Below are 25,230 nucleotides of genomic sequence, written 5' to 3' on the forward strand. Positions count from 1 at the left end.
CTTTCAAAATATCTTGTCACAGCATTAGCTGTTGTAGTTCATGATGATATGGTGTAAAATTTTTGTTTCAATGTTTTTTATTCGTAGCATGTAGTATTTGTAGTAATAAAAAGTTTGATACCAGAAAATTAAGTAAACTATTAGTAAAAATCAGAATAGTATTAGTGATAATAAGAGATACAAAGTCTCTATACTTAAGATTAAAAACACTTGAGCTGAAGTTATCAAAATATGAAATAACCTCAAATTGCGTACGGAATCTGTTTAAGAAATATGCAAAATTTTAGCTGAAAGAATGTAAACTATTTTTGAGTATAGTGCTGAAAGTGTGAAAATTGAGTTAGCATAGCGAAAACTTATACAGCAAGCTATTGTACGACAAAGCAGCCAAAATTAAGTCTTATCTGTGAATAGTTGGCGCGCTGCAACGAGGAGAGGACGCTTTTTCCAGAGACCGGCGATCGAGAATTAGCTGTTCTGAGACATTCTGCTGTAGAAGTTCTGTAAGAAAAGATTAAAGAAATATGTAAAAAATGCGTTGAAAGCACGAATACTTTGTTAAGAATATTTGGAGACAACGCAAGATGAGAGCATAAACTGATAAGAAAAATTATTTATCACCGGATAAGTCTTACACAATTATCTTCCAAATGTGTTGACACGTACTTAATTTGTGTAAGAAATGTGTTGCAAATTCATCATATTCAGCAGATCATCACCCCCTTAAAGATAAAGCAGCTTCATCCAATGCCAGCAAAAATCTCGGACCCGGTATGACAAATGGTAAAAGCCGATGCAAAGTTTTTGGAAGCTAAGTAACTTGTTGAAGAGGTATCAATTATAGAAGTTGAATAATCTAGGACGGAGGTCTGTCCTATTCACATTTCCACAAGTATACTTAAAATAACTCCTTAAAAATATAATAAAGGGAAGGGTAGTAACTTCACAAATCTACTCCTATATGGAATAACGGGGTATAGCAAACCCTCCCATCAACCCCTATTCGAAGTTTTTGAGGCGTTATAGTACTGTAATCAACCGCCAATAAATAAAACGTAAGAATGTTTTTAAAGCTTCTCTTAGTTATGTGATATTCCTATAATCCTATTAGATGTTTTTCACTAAACAAAAAATGGAAGCCTAAGATGGAGAATTATACCAGTTCCTCAATTCGACTAACTAATTAATCGATCAACATATAAACTTAAAACAAGATAGTAGATGGCGTGAAGAGCTCGTCGATGTTCACTTCGCAATCCAACCAAGCGAAAATAAACAGTTTGGGCAGAACGTTAGGACGTTGCCCAACAGTACTTCAAGTTAAGTCAGACCGTTTGTCTACCTGTTTCACCATTCCTTACTACTAGGGGTAACTTAACTCGCCACGTCTTCTACAAGAATGCAGCCCTGCCCGCAGAGTGGCTTCACTACTCGGTCTTCTGGAAGGAGCTTGAATGATTAAAGACTCTCAGAAATCAACGAACTTCATTTTGTCACCGGCCTTGGTGCTGTCCTCCGGACACATTACCCAAACTAAACTAATTGTTGTTTGGTTTATCGCTATACCTAATAGTCAACCGACCAAGTTTATCCAACTAGGTGAAACTAGAACTAAATGTTTTGTTTAGATCTTTTACGATGTGATATGAAGTTACTAAATCTATAAATTCTTACACTGTTCCTTTATTAATATACCAGAATTAATTATAAATTACTTAGTGTTCGTGAAGATGAGTTTCCGGTTCTTGTCGAACAATTAGTTTAGGTTTTCAATGAGTTCCAATCAACAAAAAGTATAGTCTATGCTTACTAGGTACAGGTTTTAGTTTCTACTAAAATACAGAAAAATTCCGGAAAGAGAAAATATTAAAAAACTTTCAAACTTAATTTAACGAAGTATAGTCACCTGAACATACTAATTTCAACAAATACGAAAATTTTCAGCCCAGCCACAGAGATCTGTTAACTCAATCGTAGATTCAACATACTCCGAGAATTTGACTATAGCAACAATATAGTTTCTTTCAGAATGGTCTTTTTTCAAAAATTTGCCAGTCGTACATATGCTGCAAATATGTTAGATATAAAGATAGTTGGTTCGGTTTTTTCTTAAACAAAAAAAATATCCTGCGAAAGTGTCGTTTTCGGGGAAAATTTTTGGAAAATCATTTATAACTTTGATACCATTAGTCCCTAATTTGGATTTCTTTTCCTTTTTTACATGTGTGTTAGAAATTGGTGGTAGATATTTAATTGAATTTTTATTAGATCAATATTTACCTATTGAGCCGTTCTCAACAGTTTATGTTTCTTCGCCATTATTATCATTGTACAGATTCGAATTTAGAATTGGCTTTTGTGTTGGGATTAGTTCTATGTCAGTATTAATTTGGTTCTCTTCCGAAAAACGCTTAAATTTAACGTTTCGTTTCCAAATCAGTCCTTCTTTATCATTACTAAAAAGATAAACACTCTTACATACCCGCAGGTCTCTTATGATACAAAATTCTTTGTACTCATGATAGGCCATATAAAATGTGCATGATTTCTTAGTAGTCATCTAAGGACAATACAAAACTGAAACTACCGGGAAACCACCAATCCCCAAATCACTGATTGTGGGTAAAGCTCACATTGTTTACAAAGGCAATCTATGATTTCTTTGATGCCACAAATGGACCGGAATAAAAAAAAACGAAATGTGTTTCCAACGTAAAATGTAGCTGTGTGTCATCTAGAAACCTTGTATGAGTACTACAAATAGCGACCCGGATATTGGTAGTTCAATTTCGACTTCAATTTATTTGAGTGTTGACCTGATTATTGGGTAACCTTTCAGCTCCATTTGGAGAGTTTTGAGATGTTGCAGTCCTCTGATTGTTATATTGACCACGATTTCATTCCAGCTGCCATTGTATTGGTAATAGGTGAGGTTAGTGACTGTAACTATTGCTAAAAAAGAAAAACAGTTTCCGAATCCAAAAATCTCAAGGTTACAAAAGTCCTGGCAACTGTGCTTTGCGAGACGCTCGAGACAACGAATATGTTCATAAAACGCCTTCAATTGGTTATGGGATAGCTTGGTATTTTCAAAAAAAATGATGGGTATTAAGCCGTTTTTTTGGGGATTCCTTTTATTCAATTGACGTTTGAGACCTTTAAAACCAGATTCTTTTAATATTAAAGCGTATCAATTTAACAAAAATGTGAGTTTCGATTACTTTCAATTGAACAATGAATTTCATTTCGATTTGAGTCCTCTTATGCAGCCGAAATGTGAGATCAATAACCAGGGTAAGTGTTATAAAAAATATGCTTTGATCGTCATAGACAACAACTCACATTGACAGTCTGCCCCGTTGTATTCCAGTCCATAGTCACACAAACAAAGAAATGAACCCTCTTTATTTTCGCAATCCGAGCTGCCTCCACAGGAGCCTTCAATTTCTTCACACTCATTCACGTCTGAAAACAGAAATACTCTTACGTCCGCCAAAATAAGCAATTCATCAATCAACTCATTTCATTGTCAGCTAAATTATCTACGTAACATGGCGAAGTTCAGACATAGTCGACAAATTGATAGCAAACAGCCTCCAGTGACCTTCTTGAACCCCTTTGCAAATGAAACCAAAAAAAAAGAGAAAATATAAATTTGACAGCCATTTCTTCAAAGTGTAAGAAATAAGTTTATAATTTAGTGTACAGTTTCAGTTAAATTTCTTAAGTTTACCTTATTAAAACTCTAAGCTGAGATGTAATAAGTATCCAACTATTGTCAACTAGCAATCACTCTAATTAAATCTGCTAACGAACTGCAGCATGACACGAAGACAGGGCTTTGTCGGCTTATCCCGTTTCTGATGAGTTTTCTTTTCGGCGAATGAAGGCCAAAATCAATACTAAATTATTTTGAAACTACCTAACCAAAAGACTAAAACCGCCTTAAAAGGTGCAAAAATTTTCGTTCGCCGACAAAAATCTTTCCCCCACCTAATTTTTTTGTTCTCTCCATAGCAGTGGCATAAACAAAACGTCCATCTATTTCCGCTCCATTCTTCATCTTTGTACAGCACGCAAACCGCTGACATTTTATCACGATATTCATTTCCTGTTTAAAACTTCACTCCAATAAAATGGATTACAAAACTCCTCTGATACTCCTCTCCGAGAGCGCATAAATATTAACTGTTTCAGCCTGTCATACGGTATGGATAACCATCATATATCCATAACCGTATTTTAGTTCTAATTATCCATTTGAAGGACAAGTGCTTTTGTTGCCCAGTTTAAATTTAGTTCATCACGTGTTCTTTGTAACTTCCTGTCTGTTCATCCTTTAGACAGGAAACTGTCTGTTCAGCTCATAAACAAATCGATACGTTCTTCCTGTCTTATGATTATGTTTGAACAAACTTTCATTTCCTTTTTGGTTCTAATTTGTAATCTAAATTATTCAATCTCCGATTTGCAGTTCTGTAAACCAGTTTCAATTTAACTTTATTAATTCGCTTCTCAATTGCACTCGCTCTTATAGAATCGCGCCACTCGCACCGCGATTAACCAATTCAATAATTGTAAATTCTGACTGCATGGAATTAAGTGCCATTCGCGGCGCAATTGCCTTGACCGAATTGTGAGATAAGAGTTCGCGACTCGATTAGCTCAATCAGAAGTAATTGAGTATAACATGGCGCAGTCAGCAGCTGAATCAAAGAAGACACCTCTTCACGTCGATGCCTACTTCCACTCCACCATTGACGTGGGATAAATGGACTCAACAGTGGAAGCTCGCATTGCTAGCAAAAGAAGGAATTCAGCTCGAAAATCTCTTGAATGATCCACCAACAGCGGTAACATACCCACCCGAGCCAACCTACGAGGAACCAGTGGAGAACCACACGCAAGCAACTGAAAGTGATAGAAAGATCCGTATCCAACAACTCAGGGTAAACTGGCAAAATCGTTGCAAAAAGATTGATGAATTTGTTATCTTGTGTGGAGTTAAACTATGGGGGATCTGTGAGCAAAAATCAATATCGTTGCTATATTTGAGCATTGGCACGGAGGGAAGACGTATTTTTAAAAGCAAACACCCTCATTTCCTAATAGAAAAACAGCCATTTAAGGAACTATGGCAAGCAATGGAGGATTCCTTTACAAAAGCGAGAAATATCACATACGACCGTTTTGTCTTCTACTCTTGCAAACAACAGAAAGGCGAATCTGTTGAAAGTTTCTACGGTCGCCTAAAAGAACAAGCCGAAAATTGTAGTTTAGGAAGTGAAGAAACTACACATGATAGATCATGAAACCCAAAAGGAGTTATTGAAGGAAACAGTTGAACCTTCCAAATCACTTGAAATAGCAATTCAAATGGAGATGGGGGCACAAAATCAGCAAAAGATCAATCAGAATTTGATGCCAGCTACAAACTCAGTAAATGTCGTCAACAATTACCTACCACGCAATCGCAATGCGAATGCTCAACAAAAGAAGGGATTTCACACGATATCCAACTGTTCCTCAAAACAACCAATATAGTAGTATCTGTACCAATTGCGGCCAACGGTGGAGTCATAATCATCGACAGAGTTGCCCAGCAAATGGGAAAAAGTGTAATAGTTGCGGAATAATGGGCCATTTTGCGAGAAAAACTCGAAAGTCGAAACGATCACCGGGACAAGAATCTAAAGCTCCACAAAAAAATGTCAACCAAATTGACAAGACTCCTGAAAAAAGTGACGACGAAGAGTCTGTTAACTATATAACTAGAAACCAACAATTATATGACCAAGTCTACGATTCGAATTACGATAGCGACTCTGACAACTACGTAACGGCATTCTCATGTGAATCAGCAAATCAAGTTGAACCCCTGAATGCTAAAGTACAATTCGGAGAGGTAAAAGCAACCGCCATGATTGACTCCGGGAATGCAGTTAGTCTTATCGCAAAAAAATCAGCAAATCAATTACTTCGAACTACAGAATCTGCAAAGTGGATCATTAAGAGGGAAAGGAGGGACCTAAAAACATTCTCCAATGATCCAATCAAAGTCTTCGGACATCTTGAGACAACGGTTGCATACAATAATTGGATAGACAGAGAAGCCAATCTGACAGTGGTGGAATACGGTCACAAAATCATCATTGGCAGAGACCTCTCCACAAGCCTTGGCCTTGCAGTTGTACAACATCAACAACCAGATAATGGTAAATGTGTCAATAACATTAATAATTCCACATGTAAAATTAAAGAGACAATCGCGGCGCAATTTCCTCAATTAGTGTCAAGAATTGGTCTTTCCAAGACACATGTGGCGAAAGTTTACAGCAAAGCATCAAAAAGGTCGGCGTGTTCCAATAAATCTCCAACCTAGAGTCACGGCGGAATTAGAACGCTTACAATCTATAAAACTCGCATTAGATTCCAAAGTACTAAATAGAGCCATACACAAAAAAAAAACAAATATCAAATGCCTAACATTGACAAGCTAATTGACACAAAATCACAACATCTTACAAACACTCAAAAGTGTCAACAAGCATATTTCACCACATTAGACTTAAACTATGCATACAGTCAACTAAAATTACACCATGATACTGCGAAACACTGTAACTTCCAACATTATCTGTGGAGAGTCCACTGGCACCTAAAGAACCAAAACTGGATTCTACGGCCTTACTGACATGCCGGCAGAAATTCACAAAGCAATGGACTATACATTATTAGCTCTACAACACACCTATTGCTTTTTAGATGACATAATAATTGTAAGTACTGGATCTGAAACAGATGATTTGGCATACGTTACAAAATGGTTAAAAAAGCTAGACGAAGACAATTTAATAATAAATCTTCAAAAATGTCATTTTGCAAAAACAGAAATTGAATGGTTAGGATATAAGTTAACCAAACTTGTATATCACCATTAGAAAGTAAAACAGCAACAATTCTAACAATTCCACCACCAACAACACTAAAACGCCTACGATCCTTTCTCGGGTCAGTACATTATATTGGCAAATTCATACCACATCTAGCACAATTATGTCATCCACTTAGATCACTTCTCAATAAATCCACAAATCTTTTTTGGACAGAAAACCATACTAGACATTTTCAGTTAATTAAAGAAAAAATTGCCATCAGCACAGAAAATAGTCATTACAAGTCAAAGTTAGACCTTCGAGTTAAATGTGACGCTCCGCGTTCGGGACTGGAAGCAGCAATTGAACAGAATACACCCGAAGGTTGGGAACCAATAGCATTTGCGTCACGATTCATAAACTCAACAGAAGAACGTTACAGTGTTAACGAATTAGAACTATTGGGAATTACTTCACTGTTATAACAGAGCATCGAGCATTATTGTCCAAATTAAAAGAACACAGATCAAACAAATCCTAAAATAGCCACCTTTTTAGATGTATAGACAGACAACTTCCATACAACTTCAGAATTGAAAACATGCCGGGAGCAAAAATGGACTTAGTGGACTATAGATCTAGAAACCCATTCCCAAGAGCTAAAAAAGTCTCTACATATGACGAACACTTTGTAGTAGCAACATTATCTAAAATACGTAATTCAATGAAACATCTCATTAAAAATAAACGGAACACAATACAAAAATTTAATAGCATATTAAAGTTGCATTCACCTTTATCTTATTCAAAACAGTCAATCGCACCGCAAATGCAAACCTCATTAAATAATAATTCACAAATTAGTATTAAACCAGTTGCCCCACAATCACTAATTTCAAGAAAGAAACTGCCATTCGTGCCGCAATTAACACTTTCAGATTCAATAGTTAATCCTCAATTAAATATACCATTCGCATTGCAAAGGCCTCTTAAAATTAGAAGATCAAAATTTGCACCAAATAACCACACAACAAATAATTCACATTCCAATAACAAATTTTCTGCAAAAGCAGTGCAAATGTCAGACAATAAAGAAAGTGAACACTCTGAACAAATAAACCCAAAAAAGACCATTAATGGTATTAAGTCAAATAATCCACCCAAATACCGTAAATTAAGCGCAAAAACACAAATTCCTAAGTATAAATACAACGTGCAAAAGAATCACTCGCTTTTTGCCCAAAATAGATTCACATTTCACTCCACTTTGAATAATCCTATCAAATTGCTCAACGCAAACAACTCTGTCAATCTACTCAACAAGATGCCAAAAACAAAGACAACAAGATCAAAATCTACTCCAACGAAGGCACGAGTGACCTTTTCTGACACAACCCCATCAACACCCGCCACAAACACTTCCTCTAATACCGAAACCATCAGGCAGTTTGATCGACGCGGCCGAAGATATATGCTTCACAGAAACACTAAATAAATTATTTAGTAAAAAAACTACTGGCCATTCTCACCGGAAAGGATGCAATTCTCAAAGAAGTGCGAGATTGTGTTATACAAGACGATCTTGACAGAATACGAGATATAAGCCCATACATCTTCTCATATTGGCGGGATCTCAGTGTGAAGCACGGATGTGTCTGCCTAGACGAAAGAATAGAGATACCAAAAGCAATAAAGGATGCGGTGTTGGAGGATATACACTCAACTCATCCTGGGAGTTTCGCAATGCTTTCACTAGCGCAGAATATTTGGTGGCCATATATCCACCGGGATATACTGGCAAAGGCCAGCGAGTGCAAAGCCTGCACGAAAATCGGTAGGAACTGAAAATCAGTGACTCCGCATTGCAAATGGGCACCTTTACCAAATTGCGTTGAACCAAATGACGAAATACAGATAGACTTTGGTGGGCCAAAACGTAATGAAAAGGGTATAGAACAGTATTTCATTTCAAGTGTAGATAGAAAATCAAAATATCCCACAGCAGAAACAATAAATAACGCTTCTCGTACAAATGTAATTAAACTCTTAAATAAATACATATATAACCACGGGGTTCCAAGAACCATTAGATTAGGTCAAGCTCGATATTTTAAAGGAAAAAAGTTTGAAACATTCTGTACAGAAAATAACATTAAACCTATATATGCACCAGCAAATGATCACAGAGCAATAGGTCTAGTAGAACGCCTTATTCAAACAATTGAACGTCAATTATCAAGCATGAAAACACAACTGAATAAAAAATTTAACTTAGAACAATCCCTACTTGCAATTATACAACAACTGAGATTTTCGAAATAAAAAACAGTAGACATCACACCATTTGAGGCACACTTCGGTAGCAAATGTAATACACCAATTTCTAATATCACCACTAAACCTAATAACAAACACTTAAATTACAAAAAAATAATTAAACACTATTTAGATGAAGACACAATACCAGGTCGCTCGTATCTAACGGAGGAACAGTGGGAAGATACGGCCCTATGCTCGGATACGGAGATAGAAAAGGTCATCTGCGCCGCAAGTGCCCGCGCACAGAAAGAGGAGGACAAAATGAAAGACGGAGAACAGCGACTAATCTGGTCAGAAGGGGTGAGCAGGCCAATTCCGTGTTCTGAAAGAAGCATTCAAATCAAACTAGCGAGGAAAACCCATGACAGTCAGCGTCAAAAGAAAAATCTCGACGGGTTATACGAAGTGCTCGCTCCCGGTAGCACTGTATGTAAAGTGTGCCCAAACACGAGCGTTATTAAAGAGCCCAACAGACAAGAAGTAAGGGTGCGAAACTCTGATATCGCCAAATTTGGTACAAAAGCGGAACGCGATTGGGATCTCGGCCAATACATAGAGCGTAGACCGAAGAAAATCTACGAAAAAATCTACGGTTGAACAGAAAATAGTAAAATACATAGAGCGTAGACCGAAAAAAACTACGAAAAATTCTACGGTCGAACAGAAAATAGTAAAACATAGAAGGGACCTAGTTAAAAAGAATCTCGGGGACAAAAAGATAAAGAGATACAAGAAATAAGCAGACAATATCAGTGTTGTCTCATCGGGCACATCCTGCATCTCTACGGCCAGTAATGTTGCGCGCTCACTGAAAATGAGAATCCCACAACGCAATCCAAAACACGATGACGCATTCGCAAATAGACCTGATCTAACTCAGATTTTACACTTCAGTCCACTTGTGCCAATTGCGCATCCACCACATTATCTGAACGTAGCTGGACCTTCCGCGGCACGAGTGGCCTCTCCTCAAATGCCAACGCCTATCCTACGCAAAAAAGAAAAACGACAACTAACGATAAGTGATACATCTGATTTGGATACTTCATCAGTATTAAAAAAGCAAAAGAACCCTTAAAAGACAAAAGAAGTCTTCAACGTCGATAGTGGAATAAATTCAGAACACACAAGGATATTCAACAGAAATTCCCGAATCAAAAACTGAATTCATTGGGGAGGTTTCGCCACGAGACCCTAATGAGCAATGGACAACGGATCCAAATCCAAGTCGCCCAAAAGAAATGACAGTTTGGCAGGCGGAAAACCGAGATCAATCAGATTCATGAATAAAACTCGATAAACTTTCTGAACTATATATTTTATCTAGTATTTAATAATTTACTACTTATATAACCGGTGAATTTTTATTAATTTTCTGATTTTTTTCTCCCAACAGGGGGAAATGTCATACAGTATGGATAATCAACATATATCCATAACCGTATTTTAGTTCTAATTATCCATTTGAAGGATAAGTGCTTTTGTTGCCCAGTTTAAATTTAGTTCATCACGTGTTCTTTGTAACTTCCTGTCTGTTCATCCTTTAGACAGGAAACTGTCTGTTCAGCTCATAAACAAATCGATACGTTCTTCCTGTCTTATGATTATGTTTGAACAAACTTTCATTTCCTTTTTGGTTCTAATTTGTAATCTAAATTATTCAATCTCCGATTTGCAGTTCTCTAAACCAGTTTCAATTTAACTTAAGTAATTCGCTTCTCAATTGCACTCGTTCAAATAGAATCGCGCCATTCGCACCGCGATTAACCAATTCAATAATTGTAATTTCTAACTGCATAGAATTAAGTGCCATTCGCGGCGCAATTGCCTTAACCGAATTGTGAGATAAGCATTCGCGACTCGATTAGCTCAATCAGAAGCCATTGCGTATAACAGAGCCAATGCTAGCGGCTGTTAATTATGCAAAATTAATCTAACTAATAAAGATTGTCGATTTTAGCTACAGCTTTCAATTCACTGTTGTTTAACGAGAGCAATCATTTCATGGGACACAACAAAGAGGAAGGGAAGAACGAGGCTCAACAAAAGTATCACCATCTATCAATTAATCGCAAAATAGTCGATTTTTAGTCCTTCTCTTTAATATCGAAAAGATTCAATTTATTCTCAACTGGAAGGAGATTCGATTAGTGTTTACAAATAATTGCATAAGGAAAAACTTTGCCCGACAACGTTTTGGTTTTTGTTAGCAAGTAACAAGTGGAGCTCAATGTTGTGAAAAATAAAGACGAAAATTACAAAAAAAATGAAAACAATTAGTCAAACTATGATTTATTATGAGGACTTATCTGGTTTCGTAAGTTCCTTTTCATTTTGTATCTTTATCTGACACGTTTTCACTTAAAAGCATATAGCCGGAATTACTTCAAACATTGCTTTCTATTGACAGAATTGAGATCAGTAAAAATTGCACGCCTGAAAAAATGACTTGAATAGCTCATAACTTTCATACGAGATCATTTATGATCCCCGGTAGTCAAAAAAGTTCATATATGATTTGTATGATTTCCCAGTAATAATACAAATTTCATACAAAAAAATAATGTAGTTGTAAGCATTCCTGGGTTTCATACCAGAATCATATATGTTTTCTGGCTCTCATATTTCTACATAAATTGCTTCTTCGGGTTTTTTAGGTAATATGAGAGGTTATTTGTGATTCAAATCCTTGATTTCCCATAAAGATCATTGATAATTTCCTCGATTTCTTGCAAGGATCTTATATGATTTTCAGAAATTCATTTAAGAATCACATATGTTTTCCTGGGATTTATACAAGAATCATGATTTCCCTGGTCTCATATTGCTCGATAAATGATTTTTTTGGGTTTCTCAAATTCTTTTGAGATGTGAAATCTCAATTAAATCCATGTTTTCCCTCAAGAATCATATATGATTTCTCGGTTTTCATGCAAGGATCGTACTAGGAAATTCGTTATTATTTGTAGGACATCATATATGATTCTTGTATGACTACTAAGAAATGACAACCTGGGGAGATGCAATTCGAAGATATATAAAACTAAAAAAAGTTACCAATTGATGAGTTGGAATGGATTTGAATAACCAGCATAAAATCAATCGACTCAACTCGACGAATCAGAAAATATGGAATTTAAATTGCAGCGGGTGAAAAAAGAAAAGTGCCATTGAGGAGGGTAATTCGTATTTAAACAAAGTTTTTACATTCTGCCGTTGCAATTACTGCAGTAAACAAAACCACCACCCAAATTTGATGCCTTAAATCATCAAAGTTTCTTGGAATACATTCAAAAAACTTTAGGACCTATGCTGTTTCGACCCCCTCCCCAGTGTTTTTGATGAACCCCTGTTACAAATTATATGCTGTTATATAGCACGTTACTATGTATGAAAATAGCACCTGCTCCTGAGGGTCATAAAGGATTTATGCTCACTAAGCTGTGAGGATCAGAAAAGATCCGATATTTGTTACATTTTCAGGGGAAAGACAAAATGAAGACGGCAGGGAAATATAAAAAAATGTCTGTATTATTAACCAGAACGTCGATACTATTGGTAAATATACTTTCAACTTTTCCAGTAAGATTCGAGTTGTTTATAACCCTCGGCGAGAGGGAATGGCTATCTTGTAAGATCTTGTAAGATTCTTATAAAAGATGGTTATAAGTTCTGACAAAACTTGTACAAAGGATGGTAATTTTTCAGATCTTACAAGATGAATGGCTATCTTGTTCAATCCCGTTGAGCTGCACTCTCATTAGTTCTTTTGCGCGCATTTTTCTTCGTTTAATACAGTGGAAGCTTGAAAAATGGTTGCACATTTTTGAGCACTTTTAAGCATTATATTATTGCTTTTTTACTTTGGTTTTTGCCAAAAACTGGAGCTTCCAAAAGCATGAATTAAATCATTATAGTTCAGCTTTATATTGTTCATTATGCTTTTTTGAATAACGAGTTGCTGACTTAATTGTCTTAAAATTGATGTTTTCTTTTAACACTCAGTATGGATAAACAGAAAAAAAACAGCTATATTCTTACCTCCCAAACAGAACCGGGTAATAATGCAATTTTCAAAAAGTATATTTATATTTAATGAATTTTTAGTTTCACACTGTTGAAAAATACATCATATTTTTCGTCATGTCAATCACCTCCAAATTGTTTGTGCACTGTTTTTTTTCTACAAAACGATTAGTTGCTTTTCAAAACTCTTGCAAGACGAATGTTAATCTTGTAAGAATTATATAAGAAGATTGCTCATCTTATAATATGTTATCTTATAAGATTCTTATAATATAATAGTAGTAAATATAGGGAGCACTGGGAAAGGGGGGGTTATCATGCCATGGGGATAATAGGGTATAGATTTGCATGGGGATAATAGGGCATAGATTTGCATGGGGATAATAGGGTATAGATTTGCATGTGGATAATATGGAATGATCATTAGCCATGGGATAATAGGGTATGCATGCGGATAGTCTAAATTTAGTTTTATGGCGTATGGATTATTACATGGGATAATATCGTATGGATTGTTTGCATGGTGAAAAAAGTTAATGTATTTACATGTACGGAAACAATATGGGGGAAGAGTGAAGCGCGAGGACCAAACAATTGGGGAGGCAAGTAAGGAAAAAATAAATTCATTTTGAAAAACTTTGGTGAAGGGAATGGCATCAACGATTGCGACGGTAGACATAAAAAGTATTCACGAAAACTGTTTATTTTTGAAAGAAAATTATCCTGATTATGGAGAAAGATTTGTGTACTTTTTAGCAACTTGTTTGCATTTGGATCCCAACATTGATCTTGACATTGCTCTTAAACTTCGTCCCTATGGGGGAATATTTGGTATTGATAATTCGTCGCTGGACAAATATTTCAAATCTTTCAAAATTTTGAGATTGCATGCTATTCTTCATGACGCTGCGGGTTTCGTTTATGAGTTTAGCGAAAAAGGACCGGGTTACTCATACGTTTTACCTTGTCCAGTAACAAACGAGTATCTTGGTCACGTGACCGGCCTTGCATTTTGTCTTTACGTGAAAACTTTCAAAGGACGATTGTTCAGTATGTTGGAATGCTTAAATCACGAGCGGTGGTTCTCGACTTTGAAGGTTTTCGGAATAAATCTGGCTTCATAGTTAAAGAACTTGCTATTGCTACTGAGAACTTTATCGACATAATTTCTTTCCTACCTCCCAATTCATACAGAACGCTCTCGTCAAGTGATCAAAAGTCTTACCAGTGGGTTTCTAAGTTTTTGCACGGTCTCCTCTGGGAAACCGGAGAATATCCTTACTGCTATTTGCAACAAATCATAGACAGCATTATTCTTCGATTTCCATTAGCGGTATTTTACGCCAATGGCAAAGAGAAAACAAGTACTCTCACGGAACTACTTCAAAAAAACGTAATAAATTTAGAGATATTGTCTTGTCCAAAAGTTGAACATTTGAAGTTGTATCGAGAAACTCCTGTTTGCAACCTACATGCACTGAGTTGCCCAAAAAGACAGAAGAGCAGGCATTGCGCGAGGAAGAAAGCCCTGTTGTTCTATCACTGGTTGATGAATGAATCGACGTCCAGAGAAGACAAATCCATCACTGCTTCAAGTGAGTTTATCTCCAAGTTTGACAGTCTACAGTTGTATAGCGCCCGACAATCAATTGACTGTAACACTAGTCAAGGAGGAAAGAATTGACTCTCGTGGACAAACAATTCTGAGAAAACAGCAGATTGTGTGTGGTGGCGCTGAAATAGAAGTTTTTAAGAAATATCTTTCTCTTGTGGAATACTTTCAATTGTACCATGTCTATACAAGAGAAAATGCAAAGACTGAAACTAACCCCTTTACCTATGCCCAAGCGTGCAGTACCAATTCTGATGTCTCTGGACGATGAGAGTCTTCCCAAAGAAATCAAGCGGCGGGTGAAAGAAAACGATGTAGAGTCCATTGTTTTCAGAGATAAAGTAGACTCAATAAATGCAAATTATACAATCACTTACAGAAATGATGACAAAGACTCTGAATATGTGTTGTATGAAATATATATCGCTGAATAATTTTGTAACAAGTTTGCAATTCATTTTTCACAAATAAATTTTTAAAATGAGTCAAGCGGAAGATCAGTTGGATTCGGGCGGAGGTATAACTGACTTGGTTTTCGACGCCGAGCACCAAGAAAGACAGTCTTGGAGGTTCTGTAATTCGAGATTACCTCGATCAGAAGTGGTATATTTTACACAAATTTCAATAATAATATTTCTCATAACTGTTTCTCTGATCAAATTAGTCTTTTTCAAACTTGATTGCGAAGAATCAACATTTTGGTTTTCTCTACTCTCGTGCACAGTTGGGTACGCTCTTCCTAATCCCAAGTTATGAACAAAATAATTTCAACTTCTGACATGTTGTTCATGGCTGTTTGCGGGCCATCGTGTTGCGGAAAAACTGAGCTGATTTTCAAAATGTTACTACATGGCACTTTTTCCCCAGAGTTTCCAAAAATCTTTTATTTTTATCAGCATGATCAGCCAAATTATCAGTCATTAGAGAAAAAATTGAACGTAGAATTCAAACAGTTTTCTGGTTTTGAACTCGTTTCAGAGTTAGAAAACTGTCTGCTTGTTTTTGACGATTCATGTGAAGAAATTTTCAACGACAAAGAGTTTTCTAAATTAGCAACTGCGGGGCGACATAGAAACATTAGTGTGATATATGTTAAACACAACTTGTTTCAACAGAGCAAATGGTCTAGAACAATTGATTTGAATACAACACACATAATTTTGTTCAAATCACCACGAGACACACAGCAAATTAATTTTATTGGTCGACAACTGAATAACACACAATTTTTGAAGGAAAGTTATGAGCTAGCAATCAGGAAGCAGTTTGGTCATTTGTTAATCGACTTAGATCCAAAAACATCCGACGTCTTACGTTACTGTTCAAATATTGTTCCTCCAGGTCCATCAATTTTCTATCTTCCATCAGCTAAAGCTGTTATCACCATTTAACTGATGAGAGAGAAAGAACTATGTATGCTGCGGCAGATGCTAGATATATCGGACTCAGAAGTAGGAAAAATAATCAAGACAGCTCCAAATAAGTTCATTAAATTCCTTTCCGAGTGCTTACTCAATATTGTCAATGGAAACGTTCCAGTTAATAAAACCAAATTAGAAGGTTACGAGAAATCATTCAAAACACTATTATCTAATCAAACAAGTTTGAAACTAAAGAGGAAACTTTTAGCCAAAGAAACAGAATTGGTGAGAATTGTTGGATTTTCTTGCTATAGATACTTGACAAAAGAATAATGCATACGGAAGAATTCATTTTAATTCCAAAACGAATGTTTTTGTCACATCAACCTGTAAAAAATGAAATTTTGGAAAACCCTAATTATGAACAGAAGGCAACTCAACTATCACTATTTCAAAGAAATCAATCTGAAAAACCACAAAAAGAAGAAAAGCCTGTTGAAACTATGAGCAGTGTTTACGAAAACAAGGAGGCTACTAAAGAAGAAACATCACAACCAGTCAGTGAAGACAGTGAGATTGAACCAAAATTAAAGAAACAAAAAATTTCTCAATTTGAGTCTATAATATCTGAACTTGAACCAATGGAGAAAAACAAAATTAAGCGATCTGTAATCTTACTTGAACACATTATGCAATCTGACGTCATTTCCATTGGAGGAAACGATGTACTTCATATCAATAAAGAACCACTGGGCGTTAAAGTTTCTACTTTTTTGTATAATTTACAGCAAAGCACAAAAAAAATTGACATTAAAAAGTACTCAAAAATTTTGACTGCTCTCGATATATCACCACATTTAGTTGCAAACACTTATGCCAAGCAAATCTTCGAAAACTCGTCAGAAAGTGAACAAGAATTCTACCCAAGCCGAGAAAAACCCCGCAGTAGTGGATCCAAATCAAACCCAACAAGAGATTACGAAGAAACAAGTGACGAAACGACAGACAAAAAAGAGACCAGTCAAAAGAAATGGTCTTTCTTCTCCTGAGGTAAAACGTTTGGAACAACTTTATTTAAAAGGACCAGCTTCCTATGGAAGCACAAAACGCTTACATAATCAGAGCAAGCTACCATTAGGCAAAGTGCAGTCCTACTTGGAGACAAAACCGTCTTTCACAAAGTACCGTTCAATTCGATTAAAATTTCCCAGGCTTAAAGTTTTTGTAAAGGACATTAATGAGATTTGGTCATTGGATTTGGCGCACGTTGACAAACTAGCCAAATATAACCGTAACATAAAATATCTCTTGGTAGCAATTGACTGTCTATCAAGATATTTGCGTGTGGAACCCTTGAAAACAAAGTATGCGACGGAAACAGCTGAAGCATTCCAAAAGATGATCAAAAATAAGCAGCCTGAAAAAGTGTGGGTTGACGATGGTAAAGAGTTTCTTGGAGCTTTCAAACAATTGTGCAACAAACGTGGATTTCATTTATACAGTACTTTCAGCGAAAAAAAGTCTGCATTTGCAGAGAGGAACATTAGGTCACTAAAAAAGATAATTCATCGGTACCTTGAAGAAAAGTGGACATATTCCTACATTGACCAATTAGACCAATTTGTGAAAACAATCAATTCGAGAGTAAATCGGGTAACTAAACTTGCCCCAAATAAAGTTACCAAAAAGGATGTGCCGCGGTTAGTGTCATTGATCGCGCAAAAAAGCACAACTCAGAAGCCCAAGTTTTACATTGGGGATTTTGTGAGAATAGTTAAAAAGGACAAAGCTTTCCGGAAAAGTTATAAGCAATCATTCACAGACGAAGTCTTTGAAATAACGGGAATACCTACATTAAACCCACCAACATACTCTTTAGTCGACGCTAACAACGAACCAATTCAAGGAAAATTTTATCAACCAGAATTACAACTTGTCAGGCTCCCTCTCGTTGAAAATGTCCAATAACCGGTTTGAAGACGAGTTTACAGTTCACGTGGTTTCATCAGCTTCAATGGAAATATTTGTTTCAAACACACTTGCATCATTTCGGAATCTTTTTAATGACGAAATCCAACTTTCAGGTGATTGGCGAGTGGCGCTAAGTGAAATCATATTCCCAACAAAAATAGAAAATATTGTAAACGGAAATCTGACTGTATACAACTTAAAAGATTATGAAGATTCCCAAAAGATGTCCTCTGGAGCCAATGTTATTTCTAGACCTTATAGCGGGCAACAACTAGCTTTTATGCCAGGAACATTTGATACGGTGGCGCAACTTCTTGCCACAATTAAGCGCACAGTTGGATTACCCAATTTTTCTTTCAGAGAAATTAAGAGCTCTGGAAAATACGAAGTTTTGCTAGGGAAATATGAGGGAATTACGATTCCCAGTGAAGAAATCCCCAGCATCATTGGCTTTGAAGGTATTCCTGACGGTAACGGAATTCATATTGGGTACAAAATGAATCCAAATGAAAACAGGCTTATGAAAAGTGATGATACAAAAGCATATTATGGGGAATTTCCAGCCGACCTTTGTGCTGGAAAGCACCTTATTTTCATCTATACAAACATAATTGATTACCAATACGTCGGTGACACTATGGCGCCTCTTTTGATAGTCATTGATTCAAAACAACGTCTGAAAAACGGTAGTGTATGTGAGCTTGAACCAACTCATCGGATCGTTTTTACAAATTTAGACTACAAAAAACTTTTGACCAACACAATTCAATCAATTTCAATTGAACTGCGGACGGAAACAGGACAATTAGTTCCGTTTTCGGGAACTGGAAAAGTTATTCTAACACTACAATTGAAAAAGTTTTCCCAATAAAATGGATTCTTACTATGCTAATCAAGCGACGTCTTTGCCTCATTTCTCTGGACATTATCGACAAAGAGGAAGTGGTTTTGGAGCTTTAGCTGCAGGAATTGGACGTGTTGCACTGCCCCTAGCACGTCGCTTCATTTTGCCAACTGCTAAACGTATTGGGAAAGAGCTCCTGAAACAAAGTGTACCAGAGATTCTGGATGTAGTGGGCAACAAAAAATCTCCTAAACAAGCAATTAAGAACACAATTTCAAAAACTGTTAAAAAACAGACTGGTGGATCTCGACGAATTACTTCACGTCGGAGGAAATCAATACGAGGCAAGCCAATGAAAGTAGGCGAGAAACGCAGAAAGACCATTTCAACGCATAGAGCACCAAAAAGAAGTCGGTCGGATTTTTTTGCTAAAGTGAACGATGATCGCTAATTTGTTACCATCAGAAGCAACTCACAGCTCATTGGACTTATTTGAAAAACCCTCACTGCTGGTGACTTTTGATGGTAGTTTTTGTCAAAAATTGGGTCCAATCTACAGCCCAAACGGACCCATGTTAGAATTTGAAGTCGCTGGTGACAGAAACAACTTCATTGATTTACAAAAAATTTTCCTCGAAGTTAAATGTAAAATTGTCCAGTCTTCTGAAGCTGATTTGAAATATGACGCTACAGCCGCCGCTGACATTACAGAACAGATTCTCCCTACTTTTGCAATAATGTGTTTCATTCACTATTCTCTGATTGTACAGTGTCTGCTAATGGACTGAAAATTTCGAACGCTAACGGAAATTATGCTCACAAAAGTTTCATTGAGACCGAGTTCTCACATAATAAAGATGCAAAAAATACATGGCTGGCCTGTCAGGGATACTCTTATGAGGGAAACCCGGGAACGCTATCAACTGCAGAAGTGAACAGAAGAAAAACTTTGGTGAGACAATCAGCTGAATGCACCTTCTATGGCAAAATTGCTGTAGACTTTTTCACTTGCGACAGACATCTGCTAAGTGGTGTGACACTTCGAATTGCATTCAGACGCTCAATTGATGATTTTGTTATAATGTCTGATGATGCTGCGAAACAATACAAAGTAAAAATTGTCAAAGCTAATTTGTATGTGCGGAAGATGACCCTCAATGACACTGTTGTGTCCGCCATTGAGAAAACATTATTGAGTAGTCCCGCCTCCTATCCTTACCTTGAAACGCTCACAAAAACGTTTCTGGCTTCAACGGGTCTACACAGCTGGAAACAAGAAGATATATTTGCGAGAGAACCAATTCGCCGACTGGCGATCTGCTTAAATACAAATGAAGCTTTTCTGGGTAACAACCGGCAAAATCCATTTCATTTCCGAAAATTCAACCTAGAGCAGATTTATGTATATCGAAACGGTTTGCCTGTGGCAGATAGTCCAATATCTACAGCTGACGACAAACGTCTTTACTTTAATACAATATCGGATCTAGCGTACATTGATAATGGACATGGAATAAGTTTGACAGATTACCCAAACCATTTTATAATGGTTTTTGATTTGACCAGTACCCAACAAGCATCCCATGACTTTATTCACCCTGAACTGACAAACTGTTCAATATCTGTTGAGTTAAAATTTTCTGTGGCCTTACCAAACAATATTGAAATTTTCATTATTGGTGAAAAAGCTAGTACAATTTTTGTTGATAGTGCAAGAAGAGTATCAAAGAATCACATTTTTACAAACTAAAAAAATGGACGAAGATGATATCAATGATCTTATTCAAAGATGTGCTTTACTCAAGCATAAATTTCTGGGTGTCTTCGCTGCAAATAATTTTCCCCAAAAGTTGAATTCAAACAGTTTCCTAATTGTTAACGCAGCAACTGCAGAATGTTTTGGCACCCATTGGTTACTATTGTGCCAGAAAGAGGAGGAGGATCAGTTGTTCTTCGCTGATCCTCTCGGACAGTCTATTTCGTCATACAAAGATGTCTACCAAAGAATAATTTCTCTAGAAGAAAATGCAAAAATTTATCAGTTACTGAAGGATCAGCCAATTCAAAGTAAAAACTCAAAACTTTGTGGACTTTTTTGTATTTATATTGCTCATTATATTTTTAACTCACAAAAAATTGTAAAACTGAGTGATGCTCAATTAATTCGCTTTGCTTTTCATATGCTGTATTAACCCTTCCTTGATTGCAATAAATTATTTTTTCAAAATTTAATTTTTTCTTCGTACACAAGGCGAACACTCAACAAATCAGTATCAAAATTTAATTTTCTATATCCACTAACAAAAATATCCATAATTTGACAAAAAGCACCAGAATGAGGACCAGACAAAATGTTTTCAACTCTTCGGATAGTTTCACTATTAACAAAATCAGTTTGAACTTGTTTCGATGGAGGACGGGCGTTGTAGATCGTCTTTTGAGCAACTACTGGCATCTTCGCACAGGGTTTTTGATTTATATTCACTTGTTTTGCATTGCTAATTTTCGTATTATTGTGGCAGGCAAAAGCTGGCAGTTGTTTGCGTACTGTCTGTGAGTCAACTTTATCTGCGGAGCTGTTGAATTCAACCGCCAATTTGAGCTTTGTAAGAACGTCTGCATTAGTCTCCAAAGTTGTTGCAGTCGAAAATAAAAATTTGAAGGTTGTAAAAATACAAGGCACAGGAAAATTTTGGTTTCTTTTCAAAGTTTCCTTTTCGAAAGTTGTTGTATCAAGCAAAACGTGATAATGTTTAGTTACTAAGCCGCAAAACTCAGAATCAAAATGGGCACACACTGCATAAACATTTGTGTTAGAAAGGGTAGGTTTCTCTTCGACAATCTGAAACTTGAACTTTTTTGAAATTGTTTAAAGTAATGTGGTGAACGCTCGTACATCGCCTCAACCATTTTTGTTGCTGGTCTTGGAAATTTCTTCTGGCTTTTGTTGGAATCGTGGTTTTTTTGCTGGAGGGGGTTTTGTTGATTCCTCTTCTGTGAACTGAGAGCGTATATCTGCTGACTTTTCAATCAAGTTCACAAATTCTTGAACAGTTAGAGAAACCCTCTGCTGAAATTCGTAATCGCTTTCCGCTTTCTTGAACAATTTTAGAAACACATAGCTACCCGTCCTTTCATACGTTTTCACAGTTGCTCTGATCAAGCGCTTATCAGTTTTCGAAATGTCGAAATAACAATCGCCGAATTCTGTGTCTTTAGTGGAAGTGAAAGGCATGGCGCAACTTGATATTATTTCCCTTAACAATTATTGTGAACGCTTCAACTCAGGGGCGGCGGCAAGCTTGGATTACACGTGTGTCATCAAACACTCAATTAAAAACAAATGATTGGCAAATACAGTCTCAAGTACGCCTACGGCGTACTTGCGTCTGTTCATTACAATTTTTATGGCAAACATATGGTGCACGAATGTTATCTTTTGAACAATTTTCACATGCATAAAGCGCTCATATAAACTAGCAATTAGAAACAGATGCGACCTCAGATAATAAACATACATATTGAACACAATTTCGAAGCACTCATATACACTAGAAATTAGAAACAGATGCGACCTCAGATAAGAAACTTACATGTTGAACACAATTTCAAAGGCATAAAGCAATCATATAAACAACAAATTAAAAGCACATGTGACCTCAGATAAGAAACTACACATTGAACACAATATATAACAACAGTTAATTGAAAACAGATGTAACCCTAGATAACAATCTGTGGTACGCTCAAGTTAAAATTGTGTGTATGTTGGCTCAAAATTAAAAACAGATGTGACCCTCTAGCTTACGTGAAACTAATGCAAAAGTTGTACACAGAAACCCTGAGCTATAATTCGGCGGCATTCATATATGTGTTGAGTCAAATTCCAGTTTGTTTCCAGCAACAAATTCGAATCTGTTTAATTGAATTCTTTTAACACTTAACTTTTGAAATGTCGGTTAAAATTCTCGCAGAATCAGAGTCTTCCTGTGAAAGAACTCTGGTTTATCGAACAGTTTATGAAAACTTTGTTGTTCTCATCCAACAACGAAAACAAGACAATGTCTGGAACACTTACCATCACTGTCTTCTTCCAAAGCTTCTTATAAATGCAATTGCCGCCCTGCCCGAAAAAACAGACCCTTCGGAATGCAGCATTCTTACCTCAGGAGGTCACTTACCTGCAAATGTATTGCCAGCATTTCAAGATTGTAATATGGACACACTACCTGAAGAAACCAAACGAATTCTCTACCGCTACGACTGTGAGTGCGTACCCTTGTTTGAAAATCAACTCGGAGCATATCAAGCTTGTGATGATTTGGCCAATTTGTGGGGAATCAGTTCAACACCTGATTCGCCAAACAGTGAATCGACACTATCTAGTCTACCCACAACACCGGCAATTGACCCAAGTCCAACTGTTACGCCGGCACCCAGCCCATCTCTCTTTGCTGAAATCAGGAACCCTCCAAACGATTTCGATAACTTTGACGAGAACGTTCTGTCCGGAACAGATTTTCAAACGCCAAAGCGGGAGGCTCTGAGCGACAGTTTCCAAACACCCACGTGTTCAGAGACTCCAAACGTTAGCGGTGCACCAAAAAAGCGGCGACCAGAAAATTCTTTGATGGACTTATTCGATTAAATTAACTTAATTAGAACTTGAAACTTTACTTTCATATAAAAAACTGTTTCAATTTTGAGATGTTAATTTGTGCGTGTTTGAGTTATACATTTTACTTCGTTTCTTTTTCTTGAATTTGTAATACAACTTCTTTTTTGTCCGTTTTGTGTTTCTATTCAAAACTTAGACAAAAATATAATTCAAGTGAGTGATCATGTTCGGACTTGTTCAGGGAAGATTTTTACTGTCCCCTATGACGCAATCACAGATATGATTTTCCAAGCAGGCATTCATGTACTGCAATCACTATGAACTGTTTAGTTTTTGTGGTAATAATCCACAATTAGACTTTCGAATCAATAAAAATTCTAAACATCTGCTTGTTAAGCCTAAAGTTATATGGAATTAACACAATTTCTGTTTTGCAAAATGTGTGCGGTTTTTGGCTCAAAAGACCTGTTAACATTATGCCAAAAGAGTAGCAGCATATGAACTCTGAAACCAATTCATAAATTGGAAAAAATGTCAAAAATTGTAATCCGTCAGAGATAAAATTCGAAAAATTGCACTTGAAAACCCAAATGATGTCATTAGGTTCTGTTAAAAAAAGTTTTTACGTCCTCTAGCAGCACTGCCTAGCTTTGCGCTCTCGTTCAACAGGGTAAAAAAAAGCAGGTTTGTGAAAAAAATTTTGAAAAAATTGAGAAAAAAATTTTTTTTTGATAGATGACCTCTGACCTTTGACCCCAAAAATGAGGGATTCAAAAAACACTTGGGATGAAACTGATGGTGCAGGGGTTCTCAGCACACTGTGTCCTGCAAAACATCTCATCACGCTCGTCAAATTTAACTTAACCGTTACGGAGATAATTAGCGCCTAATTAACGGCTAATTAGTGACTAATTAACATAATTGCTAATTAATGAAAACAAAAATTGGAATTTTTTTATACCAATGTCTTTGTGGGAACATGCTGGATGTTTTTGGTCATAAGCATCATGGCCGAAAAATGGCTCCTTCACCGATTTCCAAAACATCTGGTCATCAATGTCACATTAACATCTGGCATTAATTAGCATATGAAGTACCCTAAGGAAAGATGTTAGATCGCGTTTCTTTGCATTTTTGCACATTGTGGACCCACGGCATCAATTTCTCTCATATCACCTGTCATCGAAAAAGGCTTCAGAAAAAAGACACATGTTTCTGTCATGTAATTGTCATTTAATGACATTGATTTATGATGATTGACAGAAAAAATAACTTTTTTTCGGTTCGTTTTAGAGCAATTTTTTTAGTGCGGTCCTGTGTTTTTTGTCCCGGGGAGCAATTTTGCTCATCGCACTTGACAGCGTAGGACAACTCTAACCACCCGTTTTTTAAGAGGTCTAAAATGGTAATTTTTTGAAAAACTCAAAAGAAAATAACATGCTTCTCCGCTTTTTGAAATGCGTTTTTTTAGGTGATTCACAAAAACAACACTCGATATGACCCCTCTGAGGGTCTACTAGCACATAGTTTTGAAATCGGAAAGTGTTTTATATCTTTTTTGCGTTTATTTTCAATAAAAATTCGAACCGAAAATTTCCAGCCAG

At 36.4% G+C, this 25,230-nt stretch overlaps 1 protein-coding gene across 1 annotated transcript in view; it reads right to left on the bottom strand.

Annotated features, from left to right (window-relative positions):
* Positions 1–5,581, bottom strand: part of LOC142350986 (uncharacterized) — a 64,068-nt gene extending 58,487 nt beyond the window's left edge. The window contains exons 1-3 of the mRNA XM_075403017.1: positions 5,557–5,581; positions 3,343–3,465; positions 2,833–2,952 (exon numbers count right to left, since the gene is read on the bottom strand). Of these exons, the coding sequence (XP_075259132.1) occupies positions 2,833–2,952; positions 3,343–3,465; positions 5,557–5,581 (268 nt within the window). The remainder of the gene's footprint in view (positions 1–2,832; positions 2,953–3,342; positions 3,466–5,556) is intronic.
* Between the last annotated feature and the right edge of the window lie 19,649 nt (positions 5,582–25,230).

This window comes from Convolutriloba macropyga, chromosome 12 (assembly GCF_964194025.1).
Source record: "Convolutriloba macropyga chromosome 12, txConMacr16.3, whole genome shotgun sequence".
Taxonomy (NCBI): Eukaryota; Metazoa; Xenacoelomorpha; order Acoela; family Convolutidae; genus Convolutriloba; species Convolutriloba macropyga.